The following is a 27,103-nucleotide window of genomic DNA, read 5'->3' as shown; positions in this document are numbered from 1 at the left end:
CAAATGTAGGGTGGGGGGTTCTGTGGGCCTGGGGTGTGCTGTGTTCAGGACAGGACTGGGCAGCATCTGGACATAAGGACCTGCGGGTTTTGCGGGGGGACTTTGTCCCTGAGCCCAGCCTGTAAGGCTGTCGGCAAATCACAGACCAACTCCGGGATACAGCTTTGCTCCTCCAGGGCCAGAATACATAGGATGTGTCTGAGAACACTGCAGACTCTCCACAGGATAAGATCACCAAGACCCATCCCCAGAACGCTCGCTGGCACGAAGCCCAGCCAGTCGGGTCTGGGTGATTCCTGCCATGAAGGTGGGAAGGACACAGTCTGTTGCCAGCATTCCCACTTCCAGCGGCTGGCAGAGGGTATCCCCGGGGCAGGCAAAGCTCCCTACCAGCCGCCTGACTGGCAGCACAGCGGCGTAGCCTCCAGGAGGAAATGCTTTGCTAAGATGCGGCCCCCTCTATCTACTGAAAGCAAGGACAGCGAGCGGGGCTACATGGAGCAGCGGGTGTTTCTGCTTTGTCGGCCGCTGGCTCCTTCCCGGCCTGGGGCTGGGGCCACCCATTCCTTCCTCCCACAGGCAGGTCCCCAGGGAGGTGGGATGCACAGTCACAGGGGAGCGGTGCCGCCCCCGCCCTGCAGTGAATGCCATGGCCGGGAGACGGCGCGTGCCCATGGCTCAGTTTTGGTGTCTTTAAGACTTGAGCTGCACTTTCTGAAGGAGGCTCTGCCATCAGCGGGTGCCCCAGCCCCGCGCCACCCCGGGGAGGAGGGTCAGCTTGTCCTCAAGGCCCTGGCGTGAGCTCCTGACCTGCATACTGACCAATGTAAAAAAATAAATATCCATTAAAAAAATAACTTCTGTGTATCTATGAGGGAGGGTGTAAACGGTGAGCTATTGCCGAAGGGGGGTGCCAGGCGTTGGGAAGCTGGACTGAGGGGCTTGGGTGCATCGTGATAGGAGTCAGGTGGCCTTGGCCTGTCTGAGAAACATGGTTTCAGCGAGAAAATCACAGATAAAAGCTACAGTATGGATAGACGCATGTGTATATATAGGCGCAGGGCAGACGCAGCTGGAACACGGGAGGGGCTCCACAGCGCCCTCCTCCAGAGCGTCAACACGGTGGCGTTCCCTGCAGACAACTGTTCTGAAACTCAGCCTCTGCCTCCAAGGCAACCAGATGTGTCGCCTCCATGTCTCCCCTCCCTGCTTATCGTTGTGACAGGTCTTACGATGGGACTGTCCTCATTCTTCCTTCCCCGGATCTTCCCCTCCCCTGCCCTGTTGGCCCTGCACAGTCAGGAACTGAACTGCGGGAAAACTCCCCCAAATAAAGTCAAAGGTCCAAGAAACCTGGCCAGTGCGCTGTCAGAACAGAAATCTGGAAGCCCAGGCAGCGGACTGAAAACCTGCCCTGGGGGGCCACGCCATCCCCATGCTGGTCCACACCCGCTGTGTGGCTGCCTGAGGAGTTCCCGCTGTCCGAAGCTGGGCAGCCAGAATGCAGGCTTGGCCCCCGGCCCCACCAGGTTGACGCCTGGATTCTGAATTTGGTTTTGTAGAAAGCCTTAAAAAAAACCCCACCACCATTGAATTCCTACGCAGTTTCTGCGCTCTGTCCGCATCAGGGCCGTCTCCTGTCCCCTCTCTAGCCTTGCCGGCCCTCCCCCCTCCAAGCCTGGGCATCTTCTAAACCTGGGGGTCCTGGCCCTGGGCTTCCAATTTGACCAAATGGTGAGATGGGGAGTGGGGTGGGATTGAAAAGTCTCCGGGGCAGCGGTGAAGTGGCAGCGAAGTGAGGCTGGGGAGACCCGCCGGGAGGGAGGGCTGGGGGAGACCCACCCACACGTTCTGGCAGTTCGCTTAGAAATTCTCTAGAAATGTATCAAGAACTAAAGAAAGCCAATGATATAAAAATAGTTTTCAGTGGCTCTAGGTAAAGAAAGGTGTGTGGATGAGGAGTGTGGGTTCACATCACGTAGCAGCCTCTCGAGGTGGTCCTCGGATCCCCCTGCAGGAAGGAAGGAAGGAAGGATGGCCACGATCAGGGCCAGCCTGAAGGCGGCCAGCAGGTAGATGGCTGCCCGCACCTCCCCACCAGGGAGGGGCTGAGCGACAACAGTGTCTATTTCTAGAGCCTTCCATTCCACTTCCATTTCCCCATGAGCCCGCCTGTGAGCTACATGTTCTGTGTTGGGTTCCAAGACAATCCCAGAAATCTTGCGACGTGCGCATTTAACGCAGCTGTGGTTTCTGGGCTCATCTTCTCCCCAGAGGCCAGCACTGAAGGGACCTGCGTCTTCGACTGAGGGAGCCTGGTTGACCAGAGATCATTTGGGGAGCTGTTCAACACCCACCTCTCAGGGGACCCCCTGGCCGGCTACCCTGAGGTCTGTGATGTCGCAAATCCACACGACGGGCACGACCCAGGAGGCGAGAACAGGTCTCTGCCGTGCCCGTAACAGCCAAGGCTGGCTTCACCCTGAGCCAGGCAGCCAGATGGAGCTCCCGCCGGGAACGCGGCCAACACGCGCGTGTGTGCACGAGCTCACTCTGCCCCAGAGGCTGCCCCCTAGCCGCAAGTGGGCACAGGGGTCCTACCTGTTGGTGGAAAAGGTCCTCCTCGCCAAACTCGGCTTCCTCCTCCTCTTCCTCCCCATTCTCATTCTCACGCACCACCGAGGACTGCTTCACGGTCCTCATGGCCACTTCCTGGGTGGGACAGGACACGGCAGCGCGTCCCGGGATCAGGCCCAGAGCTGCTGTGGCGGCCCCGAGGGTCCCCAGACCCTGCCCAGGACTCCAGCCGAGCACCCCCCCAAGCCAGACACCCACCTCGCCGTCCGCGTTAACCAGGACGGTGCGGAAGCTCTCGCCCGTGCCCCAGCTGCTCTGGCCCTTCCACACCAGCGTCGAGGGGGGGCTGTGGGCCACCCCCGCACCAGCTGCCCACACCTGGGGACCCAAGAACAATGGCCCCATCAGGGTCACCTCTGGTTCCAGGGACGTGGGCTAGCCACTGGCCCCTACCACACAGCCCCCTTCAATGCCCTGGGTGTTCAGTCCTTCCAGCCCGACGCAGGCTTATCCAGGGTGATGGTCCCCAGGATACACAAGAAGAGACCAGGGTTCACAGACGCCAAGGGCTCTTGGCAAGCAGGGGCTGAATTGGGATCTGACACCCACCAGGCTCCACGGCCCCTGCGCCTGACTGTTAACACTTCACGGGGATGCCGGCCAGCCCCAACAGCCTGGACTCAGACCCGGGGCACACCACTCAGGCTCCAGGGAGGCCCAGTGGGATGACGCCGGCACATGGAGGTTCTATCACCGCGGCAGCTGCTGTGAGATGGTGCCTGGTGCCACCACCATCCCCACCCACCGCCGCCAAGTCCTGCGCTTCCAGTCCCCTGACCCCACCTCACACCACATCCGTGGCCACCCTCGCCCTCCTGCCCCACCACCTACCGTGACCATCTGGCCAGCGCGCAGGACGTACTTGGGCGTGAACTTGTAGGCGATCTCCTCCCCCTCCAAGATCTGCCTCTTGATTCTCCAGTTCCCCAGAGACTGATCCTGGAAGACACGGCACACGCCTGACCCTCAACCGCCAGGACTGTGACACTGCCCCAATCGCCCTGGCCGGCGGCCCCGTCACCCTGACCCTGGTCACCCCCACCAGCTAGGTCACCCCATTACCCCCATGCCCCGGTCATTCCAGTCCCCTGCCTTGCCCTGGCCGGCGGCCCCGTCACCCTGACCCTGGTCACCCTGATCCTGGTCACCCCCATCAGCTAGGTCACCCCATTTACCCCCGTGCCCCGGTCTTTCCGGTCACCTTGTCCCCTGCCTCGCCCTGGCTGGCGGCCCCGTCACCCTGACCCTGGTCACCCCCATCAGCTGGGTCACCCCATTACCCCCGTGCCTCGGTCTTTCCGGTCACCTTGTCCCCTGCCTCGCGTTGGCCGGCGGCCCCATCACCCTGACCCGGGTCACCGCCACCAGCTGGGTCACCCCATTGCCCCCCATGCCCAGGTCATTCCAGTCACCTTGTCGGAGTTGTTCTTGAGCTGCACGAACTTGCCCTCCAGGTCGATCTCCTCGATGCTGACGCTGCCCGAGGCCGAAGCCTGCTGGGCCAGGTGGAAGCCACCGCTGCCACCCGTGCCCGTGCCCAGGACGCTTGGGCCGCTGCCCAAGGGCTCCTCCACCTCCAGCCGCTTCCGCTTACTGCGGCCCAGGCGCCCGGTGGTGGACATGCTGCCGCTGCTGCTCGAGGTGGCTCGTGAGACCGTGACGCGCGAGGATGGGCTGGGGGACAGCTTCAGCCTGTGGGGAAGGCAAGGAGGGCGGGACTGGTAGTGGGAGCCCCAGACAGCCCAGGCCCGGCCTGACCTCCCTCACACTCCAACCTCTGGCCTGTCTCCCTCCTCCCTCTCTCCGACCTGCCGCCAGGAGCTTCCGGTAGGCGTTGATCTCCATGTCCAGGGCCAGCTTCACGTCCAGCAGCTCCTGGTACTCGGCCAGCTGCTGCTGCATCACGTCCCGCATCTCCGTCATCTCCTGCTCTTTGGCGTCCAGCATCTTCCGGAACTTGTCCCGCTCCCCAGCCATGGCCTCCTCCAGCTCCCGGATGCGATCTTCAGCGGCACTGGCCTGCGGAGGGGGCGGGCGGCGAAGGTCAGGGCAGCCCGTGGGTCACAAGGCCCAGGTGATCCTGGGACTGCGGGAGACGGGCCTTCAGCGCAGACTGGGGCAGAGACCAGGCCTGGGCATGGGGCGCACGGGAGGGGAGGGAAGGGGCATCGCTGGGTGCCCCGAGGGCTGCATCTAATGCCAAGAGGCCAGAGCCCCGAGCCCCGCACATCCAGGGCAGGACCCAGAGGTTGGGCCAGGAAGACGGCGGGTGGTGGCGCCGTGCTCCTCACCTGCTTCTGGAGGCCAGAGAGCTGGTAGCTGAGGGACTCCAGGCGCATGCGGGCCTCCTTCAGCTCCTCGCGAGCCGCACTGGCCGCCTTGTCGTTCTGGTCAGAGCTCAGCTTGGCGCTGTCCAGCTGCGGGGAGACAGGCGGGTGAGCGCGGGCGCGGGGCGGGGCGGGGGTCCCACCGGCCGCCCCCGCCCGCCAGCCGGCCGCACCTTGGCCTGGTAGGTCTGCTCCAGCTCCAGCTTGTAGAGCCGCACTTGCTCGCCGTGCTGGCTCCGCAGCTCCTCCAGCGCCTGCGCCATCTTGAAGTCGTACTCCTGCTGCCGGCTGCTGTCCACCTCCACCAGGCGCCGCTCGTGCCGCCGCCGCGTCTCCCGCACCTCCTGCGGACCGAGGCTTCGTGACCCTCCGGTCCCGCCTGGGCCCCAGGCACCAGGCCCAAGGGAGGGCTCAACAATGTGCCAAGAGGAACCTCCAGGCAATTCCTGGTTCCTTGTGCACAGGTTACAAACCGATACACGTGCAGGTCAGAGGCGACCCAGGGACCGTACACGCGCTAGAACGTGACTCAGCCACGAAACGGAGTGAGGCTCTGACACCGCCACGGCATGGATGCAGCTTGAGGACGTCACACTCAGTGAGAGACGCCAGACACAAAAGGCTACACAGCGTGTGATCCCATTTCCATGAAATGTCCGGAAATGTCCAGGACAGGCCCATCCACAGAGACAGGGCCGGGGCTGGGGAGTGACTGCTGATGGGGAGGGGGTTCTTTTTCGGTGATGGAATGTTCTAGAATTAGAGGTGGTGGTTGCACAACCCTGTGGATATCCTGCCACTGCTGAACACTTTAAAAAGGTGGACTTAAAATAGCCAGGCGTGGTGGTGGGCGCCTGTAGTCCCAGCTACTCAGGAGGCTGAGACGAGAATCGCTTGAGCTTGGGAGGTTGCAGTGAGCCAAGATCGCACCACTGCACTCCAACCTGGGCAACAAAGCGACACTGCGTCTCAAAAAAAAAAAAAGGGACTGTCTCTCATAAAAGCCATTATTGAAGAAAGTGGGCCAGGCGTGGTGGCTCATGCCTGTAATCCCAACACTTTGGGAGGCCGAGGCAGGCAGATCACCTGAGGTCAGGAGTTTGAGACCAGCCAGGCCAACATGGAGAAAGCCCGTTTCTACTAAAAATACAAAACTTAGTCAGATGTGGTAGCGGGCACCTGTAATCCCAGCTACTTGAGAGGCCGAGGCAAGATAATCACTTGAACCCGGGAGGTGGAGGTTGCAGTGAGCTGAGATCATGCCACAGCACTCCAGCCTGGGCAACAAAGCAAGACTCCGTCTCAAAACAAACAAACAAAAAACAAAACAGAGAGTAAATTACTGATGTTCCCATCTCAGGGCCCAAATCACAGGGGGGCAGCAGACCCAGCCCTGACAGTGATGGGATGCCCGGGCCACAAGGCAGGGGAGCCACGGGGCAGCTGTCCCGACACAGGGGGGGGGGTCACACCAGGGCAGAGGCACCAACTGGAGCTCACGTGGCTCTCAGGAAGGAAATAGCCCCTTCTTCCTCTTCCCAGCTCCCCCAGCTCCGGGACAGAAACTATGTCACTTATCACCATGGAACTGGTTTATAAAAACAGCAGAGGTTGGGCATGGTGGCGCACACTTGTAATCCCAGCACTTTGGGAGGCTGAGACGGGCGGATCATGAGGTCAGGAGTTCGAGACCAGCCTGGCCAACATGGTGAAACCCCATTTCTATTAAAAATACAAAAATTAGGCCGGGTACAGTGGCTGAAGCCTGTAATCCGAGCACGTTGGGAGGCTGAGGCAGGTGGATCATGAGGTCAGGAGTTCAAGACCAGCCTGACAAACATGGTGAAACGCCGTCTCTACTAAAAATACAAAAATTAGTCGGGTGTGGTGGCACGCGCCTATAATCTCAGCTACTCAGGAGGCTGAGGCAAGAGAATCGCTTGAACCCAGGCGGCAGAGGTTGCAGTGAGCTGAGATCACGCCACCGTACTCCAGCCTGGGCGACAGAGCAAGACTCCGTCTCAAAAAAAAAAAAAAAAAATTAGCTGGGTGTGGCGCCGCGCACCTATAATCCAGCTACTCGAGAGGCTGAGCCCAGCGTGGGCCACAGAGCAAGACTCCATCTCAAACAAAACAAAACAAAACAAAACAGCAGAAACGCTTCTGAAGGAAGCTGGCCACCTTCGCAGTCAGCAAGGCGGGTGGCCCAGCCAAGCAGAGCTCTGCGAACCGCCCCCCCGCCTCCGCGGCCGCCCTCTCTGGGACTCTGCACCCTGTGGGCTGCACAGGCTTGTGCCAGGCTCCCTACCGCAGCTCCCTGTGAGGGCCCCTCCGGGGCCTCTTCCCGGCCCCTGCACCGCGTTCGTGGGTCTCTTCCCAGGTGCCCTGTGGGTTCCACCTGGGGCACGTTCCTGGGCCCCTGCACAGAAGCCCTCGTGAGTCTCTTCACGGGCTGTCTCACAGGTTCCCCCACAGGCCCCCTCACAACTGCCCCGGCGGCCTCCCCTCTGGCGCTTATGGGGGCCCCCCGCACTCTCTGGGCCTGGCGGGAGCGGGGCGCGGCTCCTGAGCAGCCTGGACATCCCTCCACCAGCAGCCAGCAGCTCTCCCTGGGCAGTGAGTGTGGGCCTGGCAGGCCCCGGCATTCCACCCTGCACTGTGACATCACAATTGGTTCTAAGGGACACAGGCCGACGCCTTCCCTCCCCATTCTCCCCTCCGAGCCCCCGGAGGCAGAGGCCCCAGGTGAGGGGTGCAGGTCAGGGAAGGAGGCTGGGTGGGGAGCGCAGGCCTCACCCTCGCTTTGGACAAGGAGGCCCTGTGGGAGGCTGGACAGGGGCCCCCAGAAGATGCACCTGACGCCTGCCTCATGGTGTAGCGGTTAGGATCCCAGGCGGCCGGGGTTCAGCTCCCAGGGTGGGAACACCAAGCTTTTGAAAGGCAAGAAATCAAAGTGGACCTTCCTTGACACTGAAGAGATGCGTTTTGGCTGGCCATGGTGACTCATGCCTGGAATCCCAGCACTTTGGGAAGCCGAGGTGGATGAATCACCTGAGGTCAGGAGTTCGAGACCAGCCTGGCCAATGCGGTGAAACTCCGTCTCTACTACAAATACAAAAATTACCTGGACATGATGGCGCACGCCTGTAGTCCAGCTACTTAGGAGGCTGAGGCAGGAGAATTGCTTGAACCTGGGAGGTGGAGGTTGCAGTGAGCCAAGATCGTGCCACTGCACTCCAGCATGGGCAACAGAGTGAAACTCCGTCTCAAATTAAAAAAAAAAAGATGTGCCCACATCCCGATCCCCAGCAGCTGTGAATGGACCTTATTTGGAAATGGGGTCTCTGCAGATGCCATTAGGTCACTCTGGATGACCCAGGCAGGCCCCAAATCCAATGACAAGTGTGCTTGTAGGATACACAGAGTACGGACACAGAGGGGAGGCAGCCGCGGGAAGACAGAGGCAGACACTGGGGAGATGCAGCCGAAGCCATGGGCACCCTGAGAAGCAGGAAGGAGCCTCCCTGGAGCCGTGGGAGGGACCCCGGCCACACGGGGCCCTCAGGCTTCCGCCCTCCACAGCCGAGGGTGGGCTTTGCGTTTCCGCCGTGCCAGGCTGGAGGCCAGGCCGCTCGCTCACCTCCTCAAACACACTCTTGCGGAAGTCCAGCTCCTCCTGCAGGCTCTGGCAGCGGTTCTCCAGGTCCACACGCATCAGCGTCTCCTTCTCCAGCTGCTTTTTGGCCACTGCATGACCATCCTCGGCCTGGGAGACACAGGACAGCGAGCCGGCATGACAATCTGTCTGCTGCATACACCCTGCTGGGGCATCCCGCGGCCCCTGGCACCTACCTTGGCCAGCTGGGCTCGCAGCTCGGCCACGTCACTCTCCAGGCCGCGCTTGTCGCTGAGGGCGGCTGCCAGCTCCACCTCGCTCCGGTGGAACAGGGACTCCAGGTCCTTCACACGGCCCTGGGCCACCGTGAGCTCGCCCTCCCTCTTCTTGGCGCTGAAAGTCAAGAGGGCAAGTGAGCTGGGAGGGGCAAGGTCCATGGGGCCACAGGGAGCACCTCAGGGGGCGTCAGGCAAGCCCAAGGACAAGGTCACGGGGGCCTCCGAGCCCCAGACCTTCCTGTCCCGCAGATGACACAGCCCCGCGCACCCCGGCAAAGGCACACGTGCCCTCATCATCTGCCCTGCACTGTCAGGAGTCCAGCAAGTGACAGGCACCAGTGCTTGGGACCACCCTGGAGGCGTAGGTTTTCCCAGCCTTTCCTGCCTGTTCTGGACCCAGGACAACCATTTGGGGAGAAATTAATGCATCCTCTGCTACAATGTTACAAAGGAAGACCCTGGCCTTTGAAGAGTCGGCCTTGTTTGTAAACTTAAGCTGTCTGAAGTAGGATCACCTGGTCTTCCACTAAACCAAATTAGCTCCAACATTACATATTTAAGATAGCAAACTCAGGCTTTTTAAACACACAAACACTACCAGTGTGGACTGTAGGCACTTAAGCTTTTTTTTTTTTTTTTAAGAGACAGGGGTTCACTTGTTTGCACAGGCTGGTCTCGAACTCCTGAGCTCAAGGAATCCTCCTGTCTCAGCCTCCCAAAGTGCTGGGATTACAGGTGTGAGCCACCACGTACGGCTGACTCTTAAATGTTTTTAAGCATAATTATAAGTCTTGGAGCTGAATTTCACCCCCTCTCCGCAGTGAACTAACTATATCCTCCCAAGCAACAGTGAGGACACCCAGGGTTCCGCAGCGTCACAACTGCTGACGTTTGGGGTGATCCTGAGTGAGGGCACCCACGGTTTCTCAGCGTCACAACTGCTGACATTTGGGGTGGTCCTGAGTGAGGGCACCCAGGGTTCCGCAGCGTCACAACTGCTGACATTTGGGGTGGTCCTGAGTGAGGGCACCCAGGGTTCCGCAGCGTCACAACTGCTGACATTTGGGGTGGTCCTGAGTGAGGGTACCCAGGGTTTCTCAGCGTCACAACTGCTGACATTTGGGGTGGTCCTGAGTGAGGGCACACAGGGTTCCGCAGCGTCACAACTGCTGACGTTTGGGGTGGTCCTAGGCACTGCAGGGTGCTGAGCACTGTCCCTGGCCTCCACCCACTTCAGACCAGGAGCCCCTCGCTGCCTAGTTTTGACAACCACAAATGTCCCCAGGAATCACCCAGTGTCCCCTGGGGACAGAATCACCCCAGGATGGGGACAACTGGGTGCATCTGGAATAACACAGCAAAGGCTGCTGGCTGGACATTAAAAGAACATCCACATCCAGGCGGCTCGAGCCCGTGGCCAGAGGTCAGAAGTGACAGGGACCTCTCCCGCCCAGCAGAATGCACTCCCGACTCTCCCCAGAGCCCTTTTTTTTTTTTTATTTGAGTTGGAGTTTCGCTCTTGTTGCCCAGGCTGGAGTGCAATGGCGTGATCTCCGCTCACTGCAACCTCTGCCTCCCGGGTTCAAACGATTCTCCTGCCTCAGCCTCCTGAGTAGCTGGTCTTACAGGCATGCGCCACCAGGCTCCACTAATTTTGTATTTTTAGTAGAGACGGGGTTTCTCCATGTTGGCCAGGCTGGTCTCGAACTCCTGACCTCAGGTGATCTGCCTGCCTCAGCCTCCCAAAGTGCTGGGATTACAGGCGTGAGCCACTGCGCCCGGCCCCCAGTGCCTTTCAAAAGACCACCTAGGCATTTGCCCAAGAACTGAAAGTGACCCACAGCTGAAAGTGACCGTATGTCTGTCTAAGTATACCTCCATCAATAACTGTATTTATCTATATAATCTATGTCCGTATATATCAATCTACAGATAGCTATATCTTTTTTTTTTTTTTTTTGAGATGGAGTTTCACTCTTGTTGTCCAGGCTGGAGTGCAACGGTGCGATCTCAGTTCACTGCAACCTCCGCCTCCCGGGTTCAAGTGATTCTCCTCCCTCAGCCTCCCAAGTAGCTGAGATTACAGGCAAGTGCCAGCACGCCCAGATAATTTTGTATTTTTAGTAGAGATGGGGTTTCTCCATGTTGGTCAGCCTGGTCTTGAACTCCCGACCTCAGGTGATCAGCCCACCTTGGCCTCCCAAAGTGCTGGGATTACAGGCATGAGCCACTGCGCCCAGCCTTACAATAGCTATATCTATCTATTGCTCTATCACTGTCTATCCATCTACCCATCATCTATCCATCTATCCACCCATCATCCATTCATCCATCTACCCATCATCCATCTACTCATCCATCCATCATCCATCCACCCATCCACCCATCCATCCATCATCCACCCATCTCTCTCTCTCCCACTAGCTGCCAAGCTCTCATTCTCTGTGGGACTCTTCCTTCCTTCCTTGTGTGACTCAGGGAGGGAGGGCTGCCTTCCCAGCTCACAGTGCCCTCCCTGCCCAGGATCTGTAATAAATCTTCAAACTTGTTTCCTATCGCTGTGCTGAATTTGCACCTTCCATCAGAAGAACCAGGAGCTACCCCAGGCTGGGATCCCAGTGCCAGAGCGATGGTCGGGCAGGCATACCCTGGACACAGGTCAGACATGAGCGACAAGGCAGCCGCTGTGTAAACAGGTCTCTCCTGTGAGGGGTCCCTGGTCGGGGGTCAGACAACCAGGTCTAAGGCCACCTGCCAGGTAAAAGCATCCATGGCAGGTACACTGAACCCCGGGTCTGGCTCCCGTCGTGTCCCGCCAGGGCAGGGCTGCCAGCCGCTCTGGCGCTGGACCTGGTGTAGCCAGGGCTCTCCACACACTGGAGGTGCAGCATCTGCTTGCTTTCGAGAGGCATGAAGGCCAGAGACTTCGGCCACAAAGCTGATGCGCCCCCGTCCGCAGCCCTCAGGGACACTAAGCTCTACTTCCCCACATGGAGCGGATCTCCAGCAGGGTCTGGGGTGCAGATACCCCATCTCTGAGCACATGTCACACAGGCCAGGCCCTTCCGCTCAGAGGGCTGTGAGCTCCGCGGCCCTGCTGGGGATTTTTGCAGGAGTTTGGGGGAAGCTGGAATCTGTTGGGCAAATCCTGAGTGCCCGCTGTGTGGAAGGCACTGCTCTCACACCAGAGGTGCATTTAGAACCCTTGCCTTACACTGCGGGACGTCCTTGTGGAGGGAGGCATCAGCGACACAGGCTGCCCACCAGACAGGAGGCTGCCTGCGGGTAGGGCTGGATTGGGGCTGGGAGACAACGCTGGGGGCAGAGACCTGAAGGAGCAGCACTGGAGGAGACAGGGCCACCGCTGCTGAGAGATCCTTCCAGGCAGGCGAACAGCAGTGCAAAGGCCCAGGGGTGAGGTGGAAGAGGCAGGCTGCAGACCAGTTCAGAGGACTGGAGCAGAGATCAGGGAATCTGGGAAGCTCCTCAACAACTCAGTCTAAACCACAGGGTTCCGCAGGACTGCAGGGCATGCCCAGAAGGCAGGGTGCTGGCTCCCAGGGCTCAGACCCGTTTCCTAAGAGCACCAGGCGCTGAGTTAGACTCTTCAGCTGGGTGCCCGGGGTTTTGTGGCAGGCTCTGGCCTGTTAGGTCCTGCACGCTGCCCCCAGTGTTTCTCTCATTGTGGGGTTTTGGAGATAAATTTGTTAGGATAAGAAAAACATTAGGCTTGGCCCCCTGACTCATACCTATCCCCAGTGCTTTGGGAGGCCGAGGTGGGTGGATCACTTTAGCCCGGGAGTTCAAGACCAGCTCGAGCAACATAGCAAGACCTCATCTCTACAAACAATAAAAAAATTCGGCCAGGCACGGTGGTTCACACCTGTAATCCCAGCACTCTGGGAGGCCAAGGCGGGTGGATCGCTGAAGTCCAGGAGTTTCAGACCAGCCTGGCCAACTTGGTAAAAAAATTAGCCAGGCAGGGTGGTGTGAGCCTGTAATCCCAGCTACTCAGGAGGCTGAGGCAGGAGAATCGTTTGAATTTGGGAGGTGGAGGTTGCAGTGAGCCGAGATTGCACCACTGCACTCCAGCCTGGGTGACAGAGCAAGACTCTGCCTCAAAAGTAAATAAATAAAAAATAAAAAATATTAGCTGGATGTAGTGGTACGTGCCTGGGGTCCCAGCTGCTCGGGGTGGGGCTGAGGCAGGAGGATCACCTGAGCCTGGGAGTTCGAGGCTGCAGCGAACTATGATTGTGCCACTGAACTCCAGCCTGGGCAACAGAGACCCCGTCTCAATGAAAAGAAAAGATGGGCCTCACTGTAGATGCCACGCACTGCTCAGGAGATTGTGAACTGGGAATTCCTCAACACCTAGGGCGGGCGCTGTGTAGCATTTTCTTTTTTTAATGTTTTAATTTGAGGTGAAATTCACATCCTGTACATTTCAACGTTTTAAAGTGAACAGTTGAGAGGCGCGTGGTGTGGGGCCAGCCAGCAGCAGCTCTGTCCCATCTGCACGGTGCAGTTCTGACATTTCAGAGCTCCGTGCACCCCTGTCCAAGCTCTAGTCATCCCAGAGCCTGCATGGCTCCACTGATGAACCTGCTTATTAAGCACGGTGGGTGCTGGAGGCAGAGAGCTCAGAGCCGCTGCCTGAGCAGGTCCTGGCGTGCACCTGTGCTGTGCGGGATGTGCTGAGAGTGGGCAGCCTGTCCTGGCTCGTGCCTGGCCCCAGGGTCCCCGGCTCATGGCTACCATCAGGGTGCAAATGGTCCCTCCTGGAGCCCCAGGCCCCAGGCAGGCGGGCAGTGGTCCCTGGGCCGACCTGGAGGGTCTCCTGTTGGGGAAGGGAAGTCAGCTCTCCACGGGAGCAGCGCCAGCCCAGGCAGAAGGAGGGCATTGGATGGAGAGGTCACCTGCAACCACACATGGGGGCCCCGGCACTACTGGACACGGGGTCCCCGGTCATTCCTCTGGCCACACTCCAACTCAGGGACAACGTGGATTCTCAAGCCACTGGCTGCTGTGACCCCTGTACCAGGTGGCCGAGGTGCCACCCCTCCTGCCAGCGGGTCCCTCCAGGCTGAGCCAGGCCTGCGTGGCTCTGGGAGAATGAGCAGCATGGGAGGACCCTGACCCACGCCAGCCTGAGGAAATCCGAGGCACCTGCAGGTGCCTGAACACTGGTGGCCGGAGACCACGGAAGACAGTGTCCACACGCAGGGCACCAGAGACCTCGCTCTAGCTGGAACCTCACACCAAGAAAAGCCTTGAGCTCAGTGTTTCAGTGGCCTCCTGGCCCCTCTGAATAAATATTCCTTTTGTCATCATCGTTCTGTTTAAACTGCCGCCCACCACATCCCACACCCAGAATCAGGCAAGACTCACTGCCAGGCTGAGAGGGGAGATCGTTTCTCCCGACGGACACAGTTGTCACCCAGAAGGACTTTGCAGCCAACCATGGGGCAGCCCAACAACCCATGAGCACCCTGGTCACACACCACACACCCGAGTGTCCCAGCAGCCCCGGCACCAAGAACATCCGACCACAGGGAAATGCCCACGATGGGCCCTGAGGTCAAACGTGTCTCACGGTGTCCACTGGGTGCCGCCCGTGGTCTAGGTGAGTGTGTGCAAGCGCGTGTGCACACTAGGGAGACAGGCCAGGCTGACCAGGAAGCCCTCTTTGGGGAGGCTCGCGGGAGATTTTACTTGTGAGCTTAAGCTGCCCTGCGCTTCCCGCCGTCCCACATGAGCATCTATCACTTTCCTCAGCACAGAAAAAGTGACATGGCAGCCACTGGTGGGGGAGAGAGGATGGGAGCTGTGAGTTCCAGGCTGTGCCCGTATCAGAGGGTGTCCTGCACAAGCCCAACGCCCACCTGCCCCCATCCACCCCATGGTGCCGGGATCAGGGTGACGTCGTGCCCAGCCGTGACCACTCACCTCTTGTTGACCTCGTCCAACTCTGCCCTCAGCTTCCCAATCTCTATCTGCAGCCGGGCACGCTCTCGAGCCGTCTCATCCAGGACTCTCCGGGCATCAGCCAGCTCCGACTCGTACAGCGCCTTGATGCCACTCACCTGGGGAGACCCAGGACAGGGTGAAATGAGGAGGGACCCTTCCCCTTTGACTACAGCAGCCTGGGGGCCTGGCCACTGGCCCTGCTCAGATTCCCGGGGACTGGCACGCAGAGAGAGAGGATGGCAGCCTGGGGACACTGGGACACCCTGTGTTGCCCATCTCACAGACACAGCAGCAGGAGCCCCCGGTCGGGGAGGGGCCGGCACCCAGGAGGAAGCCAGGTGGCCCTAGGTCCCAGCCACCCCAGGAGCCTCCTCCTCTGCTGCAGCCCCCTCTGGAATGATCGTCTCTCCACAAGCTCCAGCTCCTGGCACAGCAGCGCCCAGTGCCAGAGACCAAAGGCCCTGGGCCTGGACCAGCACAGCATCTGGATGGAGCCTGTCCCCTTCCCCCGAGGACCAGCCACACCCGGACATGCAGCCCCTTGGCTGCTGTCATAGCGACATGATGCCTGGCCATTAGGTGCATTTTTCACACTCTCAGTTTCAGAACCAGAAAATGGGTGGGACGTTTAATCAAGGATCTCTCCCGCTGGGCACCATGGACACTGGGCTGATCACTCTCGGACAACTGGTGATGACAGCAACCCAGGGCCCTCCCAGATCCCACTGGGCCCAAGAGCCCCCCGCCCCCACCAGCATCTGCAACCTGGGGTCCCCTCCCAGACCCCTCTGGGCCTCTGAGACTCCCCCCAGGCGTCTGCAACCCGGAGGCCCCGCTTTCAGACCCCGCTGAGCCCAAGATCCCCCACTTCTGCCAACCAGGGGCCAGCCTGTGCCCCTCTGTGCCCCCACCTCGCACACAGGCACATGGCCCAGGCTCAAGCTGGGCTGCTCCCTGGGATGGAGGGAGGAGCATCTGGCCTGCCCGTGCCGTGTCCCCTGGACAGGCCAGCTGCCAATGTAGTGGCTCTGAGGCTCCAGGACAGAAGCTCCCACCCCTCGATCACAGGGATCTGCAGTCAGAGTCCCCAGCTCCACACCCCACCAGCTGCCCCCACCTTTCACCCCTCAATCACAGGGATCTGCAGTCAGAGTCCTCAGCTCCCCACCCCACCAGCGGCCACCACCTTTCTCCACGGAGACCCGGCCCAGCCAGCAAGGACACGGGGAGGGGCTGGAGAGCCAGGGGTCACCAGGGCAGGCAGAAGCGACTGGAACACCCTCTGGACCGCCCAGCTAAAGAAAGCCCCTCCCTAAGCCCTGAGCAAAGCCCCCAAACCCGCCCCTCTCGAGGGCCTCCAGGCGAACTCAAGGCACACGCGGTGCCCGGGAAGGCGACCTCTTCACTTCCTACTAATCCTGCTGCAACCACAGCCGCCACCTGCCTGGCCTCTGCACGCGCCAGCTGGGGGCACGGCTCAGGCTTCGCGTGGCCTTCTTGCCTCCCCTCCTCCCACAGGGCCATGCACTCAATGAGTTTAAAAATATGTGGAAGCAAACTGCAGTGAGATGCTACTTCGCACCCGCCAGGGCGTCCGTCAGGAAGACAGACGGTCACAGGTGCGAGCGGGTACACAGAGAAATCGGAACCTCACAGGCAGCGGCAGGAACCTGAGCTGAGGCAGCCCTACAGAAAACAGCCCAGGGGCTCCCCCGAGTCACAGAGCCACCCCGTGACCCGGTAACTCCACTCCCGGGTGTGGACCCAGAAGACATGAAATTCACATCCATGCATGTTTGAAAACTACACATGGTGCCGGGCACAGTGGCTCACGCCTGTAACCCCAGCACTTTGGGAGGCCGAGGCGGGCGGATCACGAGGTCAGGAGATTGAGACCATCCTGGCTAACACAGCGAAACCCCACCTCTACTAAAAATACAAATATTAACCGGGCGTAGTGGCGGGCGCCTGTAGTCCCAGCTACCCGGGAGGCTGAGGCAGGAAAATGGCATGAACCCGGGAGGCGGAACTTGCAGTGAGCCGAGATTGTGCCACTACACTCCAGCCTGGGAGACAGAGTGAGACTCCATCTCAAAACAAATACCTCAAGCAGTCCCTCCACCATCCACACACAGGAACATGACCCAGCTGTGTAATGGAGCGAGGTTCTGACACCACAGTGTGGATGCACCTTCAGGATGTCACACTCATGAGATGCCAGACACTAAAGGCCACACAGTGTGTGACCCCATTTCTATGAAATGTCCAGGTCAGGCCAGTGCACAGACACAGGAAGGGGGTGTGTGGGCAGCGGGGCTGGAGAAGGGGACGGGGAGTGACAGCTGATGGGGATGGGCTTCTTTTAGTGGGGATGAATGTTCTAAAATTGGACGCATTGGTGGTGGCACAGCTGTGGATATATGAAAACGCAAAACCTATGGGTGAGCTGGGTGAACCGTATGAGGCGGGAATTAAATGCTCCAGCTCTGGCGCTGAGGAAAAGGAGGACCGGAGGATGGCAGGCGGAACCAGGCCCAGCATGGCCCGCTGGAACGCTGTGACGTTCCCACAGCCCTACAGGGCCACGGGCGTCTGTGCAAGGTGGGTACAGGGTCGGCCTGCATCTGGAGGGCCATGCCCCCATCTTACAGGCAAGGCTCCTGTGCAGAGGGCTGGGGGCCTGCCAGGACGCACCCCTTGGCAGTGACTGGGCCTCTTCCGAGGTGGGGCCCTCAGCCTCAAACCAAAGCATCCTGGGCAATCTGGACAAGTCAAAGTCTGAGGCTGCCCCAGCACCGCAGCTCCGAGTCCTGTCAACCTACAATGGGGCAGGATAAGGGTTCCCAACCCGATTTTATATATGGGGAAACTGAGGTATGGATCAGTAAAAAGCCTCCTCCTGACCACCACTGGGTCCTAGACATATCAGGTCTGCGGGGACCAATTGCAGGACGGGGACCCACAGAGGCAGCAGCAGTGCAAAGCGAGCTCCTCCCGCGGCACCCCGGCCACCCCTGAGCCCTCCCTCCCATGCAGGCGATCATCTGGGCTATGCCCTCCACATCTGTGTCCTGGGAACAGACTTCTAGAATAACCCAGGTCAGGAAAAAGCGGCTAGCTCCACACTGCAAACAGCTGGGCACCAGGTGCAGGCATGGTGGTGTCTGCCCCTCCCTCGAAGCTCCCAAATGCCCCTAACCTCGAGGGAGGGGCCGACGGGACACCTTCAGGATCGGGGTCACACACGAGCTCTCCTGTCCCCACAGAGAGAGAGCTGACTGCGGCTCACGAGGGAGAGGGGCCAAGATGAACAAAACAGCAGTTTCCAACAAAAACAAGATCAGTGCCGGGACACACAGGAGCCCGTTCAAGGTGAGAAAAAGCAGCGACTCTGCAACGGCAGCCAAGCACAGCGGCATGCTGGGCACCCCCAGACCGTGCGCACGGCAGTCCTGTAAGACTCTAATGCAAGCCTAGCGTGGGGGCTCACGCCTGTCATCCCAGCACTTTGGGAGGCCGAGGAGGGCGGATCACGAGGTCAGAAGATCGAGACCATCCTGGCTAACATGGTGAAACCCCGTCTCTACTAAAAATACAAAAAAATTAGCCAGGCATGGTGGCGGGCGCCTGTAGTCCCAGCTACTCGGGAGGCAGAGGCAGGAGAATGGCGTGAACCCGGGAGGCGGAGCTTGCAGTGAACTGAGATAGCACCACCATACTCCAGCCTGGGTGACAGAGCAAGACTCCGTCTTAAAAAAAAAAAAAAAAAAAAAAAAAAAAAAAAAAAAGACTAATGCAAGCCCAGCGTGGGGGCTCATGCCTGTCATCCCAGCACTTTGCGAGGCCGGGGCGGGTGGATCACCTGAGGTCGGGAGTTCGAGACCAGCCTGGCCAACATGGAGAAAGCCCATCTCTACTAAAACTACAAAAATTAGCTGGGCATGGTGGCAGGCACCTGTAATACCAGCTACTTGGGAGGTTGAGGCAGGATAATTGCTTGAATCCAGGAGGCAGGGGTTGCTGTGAGCCGAGATTGGGCCATTGCACTCCAGCCTGGCGACAGCAAGACTCCACTTCAAAAAAATAAAAATAAAAATAAAAAGAACCTAATACCGTATTCTTACTGCACCTTTCTTGTGTTTATTTACTTATTTTGAGACAGAGCCACACCCAGGCTGGAGAGCAATGCCGCAATCACAGCTCACTGCAGCCTCAACCTCTGGGCTCAAGCAATCCTCCTGCCTCAGCCTCCCCAATAGCTGGGACTGTAGGCACACGCACCACCATGCCTGCCTAATTAGTTTTTATTTTTTTTTTTTTTAGAGATGGGGTCTTGCTATGTTGCCCAGGCTGGTCTCGAACTCCTGGACTCAAGCAATCTGCCTGCCCCAGCCTCCCCAAGTGCTGGGATTACAGGCGGGAGCCACTGCGCCCAGCCCTTTCTCGTGTTTAAATGCCCACATACTTACCATTGTGTGACAGGTGCCCACAGCATTCCACAGAGGAACAGGCGGTGTGGGTCTGTGGCCTAGGAGGCCATGCCAGAGCCTGGGTGCGTGGTGGCTTCCACCATCCAGGAATGTGAGTGCACACTACGATGCCCACACAAGGGGGACGTCTCCTAACGACACGCTTTCCACAAGGTATCCCTGTCACTAAACAACACCTGACTTGAATTAATATTTTGTTCATTTTAGATTTTTTGAATTAATTGATTTTTAAAAAATATTCCATTAGGGCCCGGTGCGGTGGTGCATGCCTGAAATCCCAGCACTTTGGGAGGCTGAGGCAGGTGAATCACTTGAGGTCAGGAGTTTGAGACCAGCCTGGCCAACATGGTGAAACCCTGTCTCTATTAAAACACAAATTAGCTGGGTGTGGTGGCGGGTGCCTGTAATCCCAGCTACCTGGGAGGCTGAGGCAGGAGAATTGCTTGAACCCGGGAGGTGGAGGTTGCAGTGAGCCGAGATCACGCCACTACACTGCAGGCTGGGTGGCACAGAGAGACTCTGTCTCAAAAAAACATATACATATGGCCGGGCGCCGTGGCTCACGCCTGTCATCCCAGCACTTTGGGAGGCCAAGGCGGGTGGATCACCTGAGGTCGGGAGTTTGAGACCAGCCTGACCAACATGGAGAAACCCTGTCTCTACTAAAAATACAAAATTAGCCGGGTGTGGTGGCGCATGCCTGTAATCCCAGCTACTCAGGAGGCTGAGGCAGGGGAATCGCTTGAACCAGGGAGGTGGAGGTTGTGGTGAGCCAAGATCACGCCACTGCACTCCAGCCTGGGCAACAGGGTGAAACTCCATCTCAAAAAAAAGAAAAGAAAATACATATACATATATATATACACACACGTACATATGTATACATTCCATTAAAACATTGCTTATCCCATCACCCCAGCGTGACCATGAGCAAAACAACACACAAACCCCCACTGAAGAACGTCCTACTGCACACCTGCCCAGCCCGCTCAGGACCAACCGGAACCTCTAACCAGGAACGTGGAGGAAACTATCAGCCTGGAGGAGCCTGGGAGACAGGGACGTAGTCACTAAATGTCACGAGATAGTGGATGGGGTCTTGGGGGAGGAAAGGACATCGGGGAAACTGAGGAAGTCTGAATACATGATGGATGTTGCTGGGAGCAGTGGCTCACAGCTGCAGTCCCACAACTTTGGGAGGCTGAGGCAGGAGGATCAGCCCGCCTCAGCCTTCCAAAGTGCTGGGATTACGGGCATGAGCCACCGCACCTGGCATAAGATGATGGGAGGCTGAGGCGGGCAGACCACCTGAGGTCAGGAATTTAAGACCAGTCTGGTCAACATGGTGAAACCCCATCTCTACTAAAAACACAAAAATTGCACCATTGCATTCCAGCCTGGGCGAGCACAGGGCAAGACTCTGTCTCAAAAAAAAAAAAGTAACCCAAGATTTTTTTTTTTTTTTTTGAGACAGAGTCTCACTCTGTTGCCCAGGCTGGAGTGCAGTGGCGCGATCTGAGCTCACAGCAACCTCTGCTTCCTGGGTTCAAGTGATTCTTCTGCCTGCCAAGTAACTGGGACTATAGCCGTGCACCACCACGCCCAGCTAATTTTTGTATTTTTAGTAGAGACGGGGTTTCACCATGTTGGCCAGGATGGTTTCAATCTCCTGACCTCGTGATCCACCTGCCTCAGCCTACCAAAGTGCTGGGATTATAGGTGTGAGCCACTGCGCCCAGACAGTTTTTACATTTTTAAATGGCTAGGGGTAGCCAGGAGAGGTGGCTCACGCCTGTAATCCCAGCACTTTGGGAGGCAGAGGCTGGCAGATCACCTGAGGTTAGGAGTTCGAGACCAGCCTGCCCAGCATGGTGAAACCCCATCTCTGCAAAAAATACAAAAATTAGCCGGGCGTGGCAGTGCAAACACGTGATCCCAGCTACTGGGGAGGCTGAGGCACAAGAATCGCTTGATCGCTTGAATCCGGGAGGTGGAGGTTGAAGTGAGCGGAGATTGTGCCACTGCATTCCAACCTAGACACCCAGACTGTCTCAAAAACAAAAACAATAAAGCCTAGGGGAAAAAGATGAAGATACTTTGTGACACAGGCAGATTCTATGCACTTCACAGTCCCATATGTATAAATAAAGTTCTGTTGACACATAGCTGCACCCATTTATTCACCTATGGTCTAAGGCAGCTTTCACCTATGGCAGAGCTGAGTGGTTCAGATGGAGACAGTCTGGCCCTTTTTAGAAAAAGTCGGCCAACCATGCCTGGTCTGCTGTGCTGTGATGATGAGGAAAGCTCCTGTCTAAAGGCCGGGGCACCTCACGAAGACCCTTTGAGCCTTCGGAACAGGTGTGCCGGGGCAGGACGGCCTCCCTGTGCTTGTTAGGCGCTGCAAAGGGCTGGGGACAGGCTGGGCCTTTTGTTCCATCTTTCACGGCATCTAGCAAGTGCTAGGCTTGAGGGATGCCAACAAGTGTGTCCACACATGTGGGCCTGGCAGGGCTCGGATAGCCTGAGATGGCCTTTGCCTGGGAATCCTCGGACACACAGAGCAGCACAGCTCTGCTGGAGGAGGCCACGGTGGGACAAAATGGCCCGGCTAAGAACCACAGCTCTGTGCAGAAAATGCAAACACCGGCTTGGGGTCACTTCCAAAACGGACTCCATCCTCCACGCTCGCCTGGGCTGCCTCCGAGACCCCCTCCAGCAGCCCTGAGCAGCCAGGGGACACCGGGGCGGGGGAAGACAGAAGATGCCGAAGCCAGGTCTCCTCCCTTGGGAACGTTAAGGCCTGGCAGGGAGGTACCTGGAGTACCTGCCTCTCCCGCGCCTGGACACGGGCCACGGTGCTGCCTCCCTGCACCTGTCCCCGCCCCCAGCACCCAGTGATCCTCCTTCAACGAATACCCATCTGGCCAGCCCCCCCCCCCACCCGTCCCCAAGCCCTCCAACAACTCTTGTACATGGCGATTCACCCACACCGTCAAAAGACACCCCGTAGTGTCACACGGGAATGCGGAACCCATGCTTGGCCTGGTTTTATACGAGTGTGCAAGGGTGAGCTCCTGGGGGCAGGAAAGAAGTGAGCAAGTTAGCCGGGCATGGTGGTGCATGCCTGTAATCCCAGCTACTTGGGAGGCTGAGGCACGAGAAGCTCTTGAACCCAGGAGGTAGAGGTTGCAGTGAGCCAAGATCACGCCACTGCACTCCAGGCTGGACGACAGAGAGAGACTCTGTCTGGAAAAAAAAAAAAAAAAAAAGGCCAGGCATACTGGCTCACGCCTGTAATCCCAGCACTTTGGGAGGCTGAGGCGGGCAGATCACAAGGTCAAGAGACAAGACTATCCTGGCCAACATGGTGAAACCCCATCTCTACTTAAAATACAAAAATTAGCCGGGTGTGGTGGTGCACGCCTGCAGTCCCAGCTACTTACGAGGGTGAGGCAGGAGAATTGCTTGAACCTGGGAGGCAGAGGTTGCAGTAAGCCGAGATTGCACCATTGCACTCCAGCCTGGGCGACAGAGTGAGATTCCATCTCAAAAAAGAAGTGAGAAAGGCGTGTGTGCGGACCTCGGGGGCCACCACACACCAGGATGCTGTGAGTCGTGTTACGAGCCTGAAAAAATCTGAACTGAGTCCCTCCCGCCTCCCAGCAGGCTCCTCGGCCTGGCCATTGTCATGGCTGCGTAAGCCTCATGGAGGCTGGGTCATCCTCATGGGGAACAGCTAATTCTCTTTTCGGGGCGCTGAGTAGCACCCCAGCCTCCACCCACTCTATGCCAATGATGTCTCTCTCCCAGTGTGACAACCAAAGGCATGCCTAGCCTTGGCCAAGAGTCCCCTGGGGGCAGAACCTGGCCAGGTGAGAGAGGCCCTGCTGTCCAGGGACCTGCATGCTCTGAGGCCTGACACCCCAGGTCCCTCCTCGTTCAGAGCTCCCTCCCCTGCCCCCATCCTGCCAGCCTGAGCCTGAGGCTGCTCTCTGAACCCCACCTGGCCCACCTGTGTCTAGAAGGCCCCCAGCTATTCCAGGTCACTCCCTCCATGTGGGCCCACGTGACGCCCCCCCACCAGCGGCCCCCACCCCAGCAGGCTTCCAGCTCTGCTCCCCACTAGCAGGGTTCCTGGCCCACCAGTCGCAGGCGGAACTCCCAGCTGTCCCCTGCCACATGCCCTGCAGACACGGCTGGGTGACAGGGCTCATGGGGGGGTGGGTGGGGGGCAGCGTGTCACCTGCTGAATGGCTGCCTTCACCGGAGTCAGACCCGCATTTCACCCAGCCTGAGTGAACTGAGTTGTAAAGGGCGCTGCTGCGGCCCCGAGAGGTGGCTGGGCCAGGCTCCCTCTAGGGCACAGGGCCAGTCCAACAGGGCGTCAAGTGGGGCTGGGGCTGGTACCTCCCCAGCACTCACCAGGCCCTGCACCCTCAAAGCTCCCTGCAGCTATTCGTCCCATTGGCAGGTGGGACAACAGAGGCCCAAAGACAAGAAACCGGCTCTAACCCTGCACGCCACGGGTCCAGCAGGCGGCCTTTAAGTTGGGACAATGCTATCCCCACTGGACAGATGGCAAGATGGAGGCTCCAAGAGACACAGGGGCCTGCCCAAAGCCACACTAAGTGAAAAGCAGGGGACTGGCCGGGCACGGCGGCTCACACCTGTAATCCCAGTACTTTGGGAGGCCGAGGCAGGCGGATCACCTGAGGCCAGGAGTTTGAGACCAGCCTGACCAACAAGGCCAAATCCTGTCTCTACTAGAAATACAAAAATGAGCTGGGCATGGTGGTGAACACCTGTAATCCCAGCTACTCGGGAGACGGGGGCAGGAGAATCGCTTGAACCCGGGAGGCAGAGGGTGCAGGGAGCTAAGATTGCACCACTGAACTCCAGCCTGGACGACAGAGCGAGACTCCATCTCAAAAAAAAAAAAGGAAAGAAAGAAAAGCAGGGGACCCCACCAATCACTGATCTTCCTTCTACCTGCCTGAAGGCACCAGCTACATTCTTTCAGGTTTCCTGTCCCCAGGGCACTGTGACAACAGAACCCACAGGGAGCCACTAAACAAAAGTTAACCTGCTGTGGCCCCACACACAAGAGGTGGGTATTATAATTATACCCATTCCAAAGGCGAGGACACTGAGACCCAGAGAGGGTAAGTGACTAGCCCAAGGTCACACAGAGGGTCAGTGGCTCCCAGAAATGACCCAACCCCCTCAACCAGCAGCTCTTCTCCCAGAAGCCCACCACGTCCTCTGATCTCCAGATGGGCGAGTGGGGGCTGGGCACTGCAAATCCCGACTTCAGCACCCGGCTCTCCCAACAGGATGCTGGAACCTGGGGACCTCAGGACCCCAACCCATGGCAGGAATCAAGTGGGTGCTCCTGCCTGCCCCCCATTCTGGAGTCCTGTCCTTGGATTGGGCATGGCCAGCGGGAGGGACAAAGAGCCTCCCCAGGGTTAGGTTAGGGGGCAGGACAGATTGCACCCAGACCCCAAGACACCCCGACCTCACATCCCCTTGGTGGGCAGACTTTCCCGCCTCTTCTCCTTCAGTCTGCACTGAAGCCTCGGGGCCCATTCAGAACCTCAACACTTTCCACTGGACCCAAGATCCCAACTCTCGCCCTTCCTTCATATTCCCTTGGGGGCAGAACCTGCCAGGGCACAAATAAGGGCCTCCCAAATTTCCCGTGGGACCCCAAGGCATCAGAACCTCTCCCTCGGCCCCCTACCCACCCTGGCCCTGGTGAGAGATGAGGGGCCTAATTCCCACCCCAGTCACCAGTCTCTTCTGGATTCATCAGGGAACTCGATAAAGCTCCAGGGAGAACTGAGACCACATGACTCACCCCAGAAACTCCAGGAAGACCCCCCCACACCCCATCTTGGGCCTCCTCAGAGGGCCTGGGCCCCCCAGTCACCTTGGAGCCCAGAGACCACCCCATTCCCCCCTGGATACCCCAATACCCAGCTTCATCCCCAGAGACTCCCACTCCCAGAATTGGGGGGTGTCCACCGATTCTCCTTGGAATCCTTTGAGGGACGAGGCATATGGGGGGCTGCAGCCCAATACTCAGGGAGCCCCCAAATCCCCAGGACCTCTCTTTGGTGGGGAACCCTAGTCTGTAACCCTCATGGCCCCAAAATGCATCTCTCACGGAAGGGTCCCCAGAGCTAGATGGAGGCCCCTCTGCAGCCCTCACTCAGGACACGGAAGATCTCCTGGGGCCCCCTCCACAGGTGGGGCATTCCTGGTCTGCACTTTTCACTCAGTGCCCTAGAAACCCCCTGGAGGTCCCCGAGAGAATGGGCCATTCTGGTCTGCACCCCTCCCAAGGGGTCCCCCAAGATCTCGGAAACTGCGATGGGCAGGGCCTGCCCAGGTGGCACCCCTCACTCAGGGTCTCCCCCTGGAGATCCCCGAGGCCAGGCTCTCCCCACCCCTGCTCAGGGTCCCCCGCGATCGCGTACCCCGCGGTGGGTTGGGCCTGGCCGAGCTGTACCCCTCACTCAGGGACCCCTTGAAACCCCCTGGAGACCCCCAAGCAGGGACCCGTCCCGGTCTGCACCCCTGCCCAGGGTCCCCGCGATCGCGCACCCCGCGATGGCCAGGACCTGCACCCTTCATCCAGGAGCCCCCCCAAACCCCCTGGAGACCCCAAGCCGGGAGTCGTTCAGAGTCCCCCGCGATCGCGCACCCCGCGGTGGGCGGGGCCTGGCCGAGTAGCACCCTTCACTCAGGGACTCTCCGAAACGCGGCGGAGATCCCCGAGGCCGGACTGTCCCCGTCTGCATCCCAGCTCAGGGTTCCCCGCGACTGGGAGCCCCGCGGTGGGCTGGGCCTAGCCGAGCAGCACCCCTCACTCAGGAGCCCCCAAACCTCCTGGAGACCCCCGAGCCGGAGCCTCTCCCCGTCTGCACCCCCGCCCAGGGTCTCCGCGATCACGCACCCCGCGGTGGGCGGGGCCTGGCCGAACTGCACCGCTCACTCAGGGGCCCCTCGAAACCCCCTGGAGACCCTCGAGACCCGGGCCCGTTCCTGTCTGCACCCAGGATCCCAGCGATCGCGCACCCCGCGGTGGGAGGGACCTGGCCGAGCTGCACCCCTCACTCAGGGGCCCCCCGAAACCTCGCGGAAACCCCCGAAGCCGGGGCCCGTCCCCGTCTGCACCCCCGCCCAGGGTCCCCGCGATCGCGCGCCCCGCGGTGGGCGGGGCCTGCCGGCTGCACCCCTGCCCGGCCCCTAAGCCCCGGCGCCCACCTCGCGCGTGGTCACCTCCTCCTTCTCTGAAATCTTGAGCAGGAGCCGGTCGTTCTCCAGCTCCAGCGCGCGGACGCGGTCAATGTAGTGCGCCAGGCGGTCGTTGAGCTCGCGCAGCTCCTCCTTCTCCTGCAGCCGCGACAGGCGCGTGGGCGACAGCGGCGTGGCGGGCCCGCCCGCGCGGCCGGGCAGCGGCGTGGCCATGGTGGCTGCGGCTCGCGGCCTGCGCTGCTCCCGACGGCGGCCCGGGCTCGGCGGGCTCATTCAATCCGCGCCGCCGGCTGCAAGATGGCGCCGCGCCGCGCCGCGCCCGCCGCCCGCCGCGGCGGGGCAGCCTGGGACTGGTAGTCCGGCCACCGGGCGCGCGCGGGGCACGCCGGAAGTTGAAGTCTCCGTCCAGCTCCCGCTTCGCAGAGGCGCTGACTCCAGAGACAGACTGCATGGCTGCAAACTCCCAGCTCCGCCACGAGGAAACAGCATTGGGTTGCCATTGGGTTGCTTTCTAGTACC

General features: G+C 59.4%; 1 protein-coding gene across 1 annotated transcript; it reads right to left on the bottom strand.

Moving 5' to 3' along the window:
• Positions 1 to 1,906: 1,906 nt before the first annotated feature.
• Positions 1,907 to 26,890, bottom strand: LMNB2 (lamin B2). The gene is made up of 12 exons (XM_032176552.2): positions 26,594 to 26,890; positions 14,808 to 14,944; positions 8,817 to 8,973; positions 8,605 to 8,730; positions 5,138 to 5,308; positions 4,929 to 5,054; positions 4,449 to 4,656; positions 4,050 to 4,342; positions 3,469 to 3,576; positions 2,836 to 2,955; positions 2,602 to 2,712; positions 1,907 to 2,011 (listed from the first exon to the last, which is right to left on the bottom strand). The coding sequence occupies exons 1-12, from the start codon at positions 26,855 to 26,857 to the stop codon at positions 1,970 to 1,972; spliced, it is 1,863 nt and encodes a 620-aa protein (XP_032032443.1). The 5' UTR covers positions 26,858 to 26,890; the 3' UTR covers positions 1,907 to 1,969.
• Positions 26,891 to 27,103: the final 213 nt, after the last annotated feature.

Source organism: Hylobates moloch, unplaced genomic scaffold (genome assembly GCF_009828535.3).
Source record: "Hylobates moloch isolate HMO894 unplaced genomic scaffold, HMol_V3 SCAFFOLD_15, whole genome shotgun sequence".
NCBI lineage: Eukaryota > Metazoa > Chordata > Mammalia > Primates > Hylobatidae > Hylobates > Hylobates moloch.
Note: the sequence above shows the minus strand (reverse complement) of the source record. Positions and strands in the feature narration are given on the sequence as shown.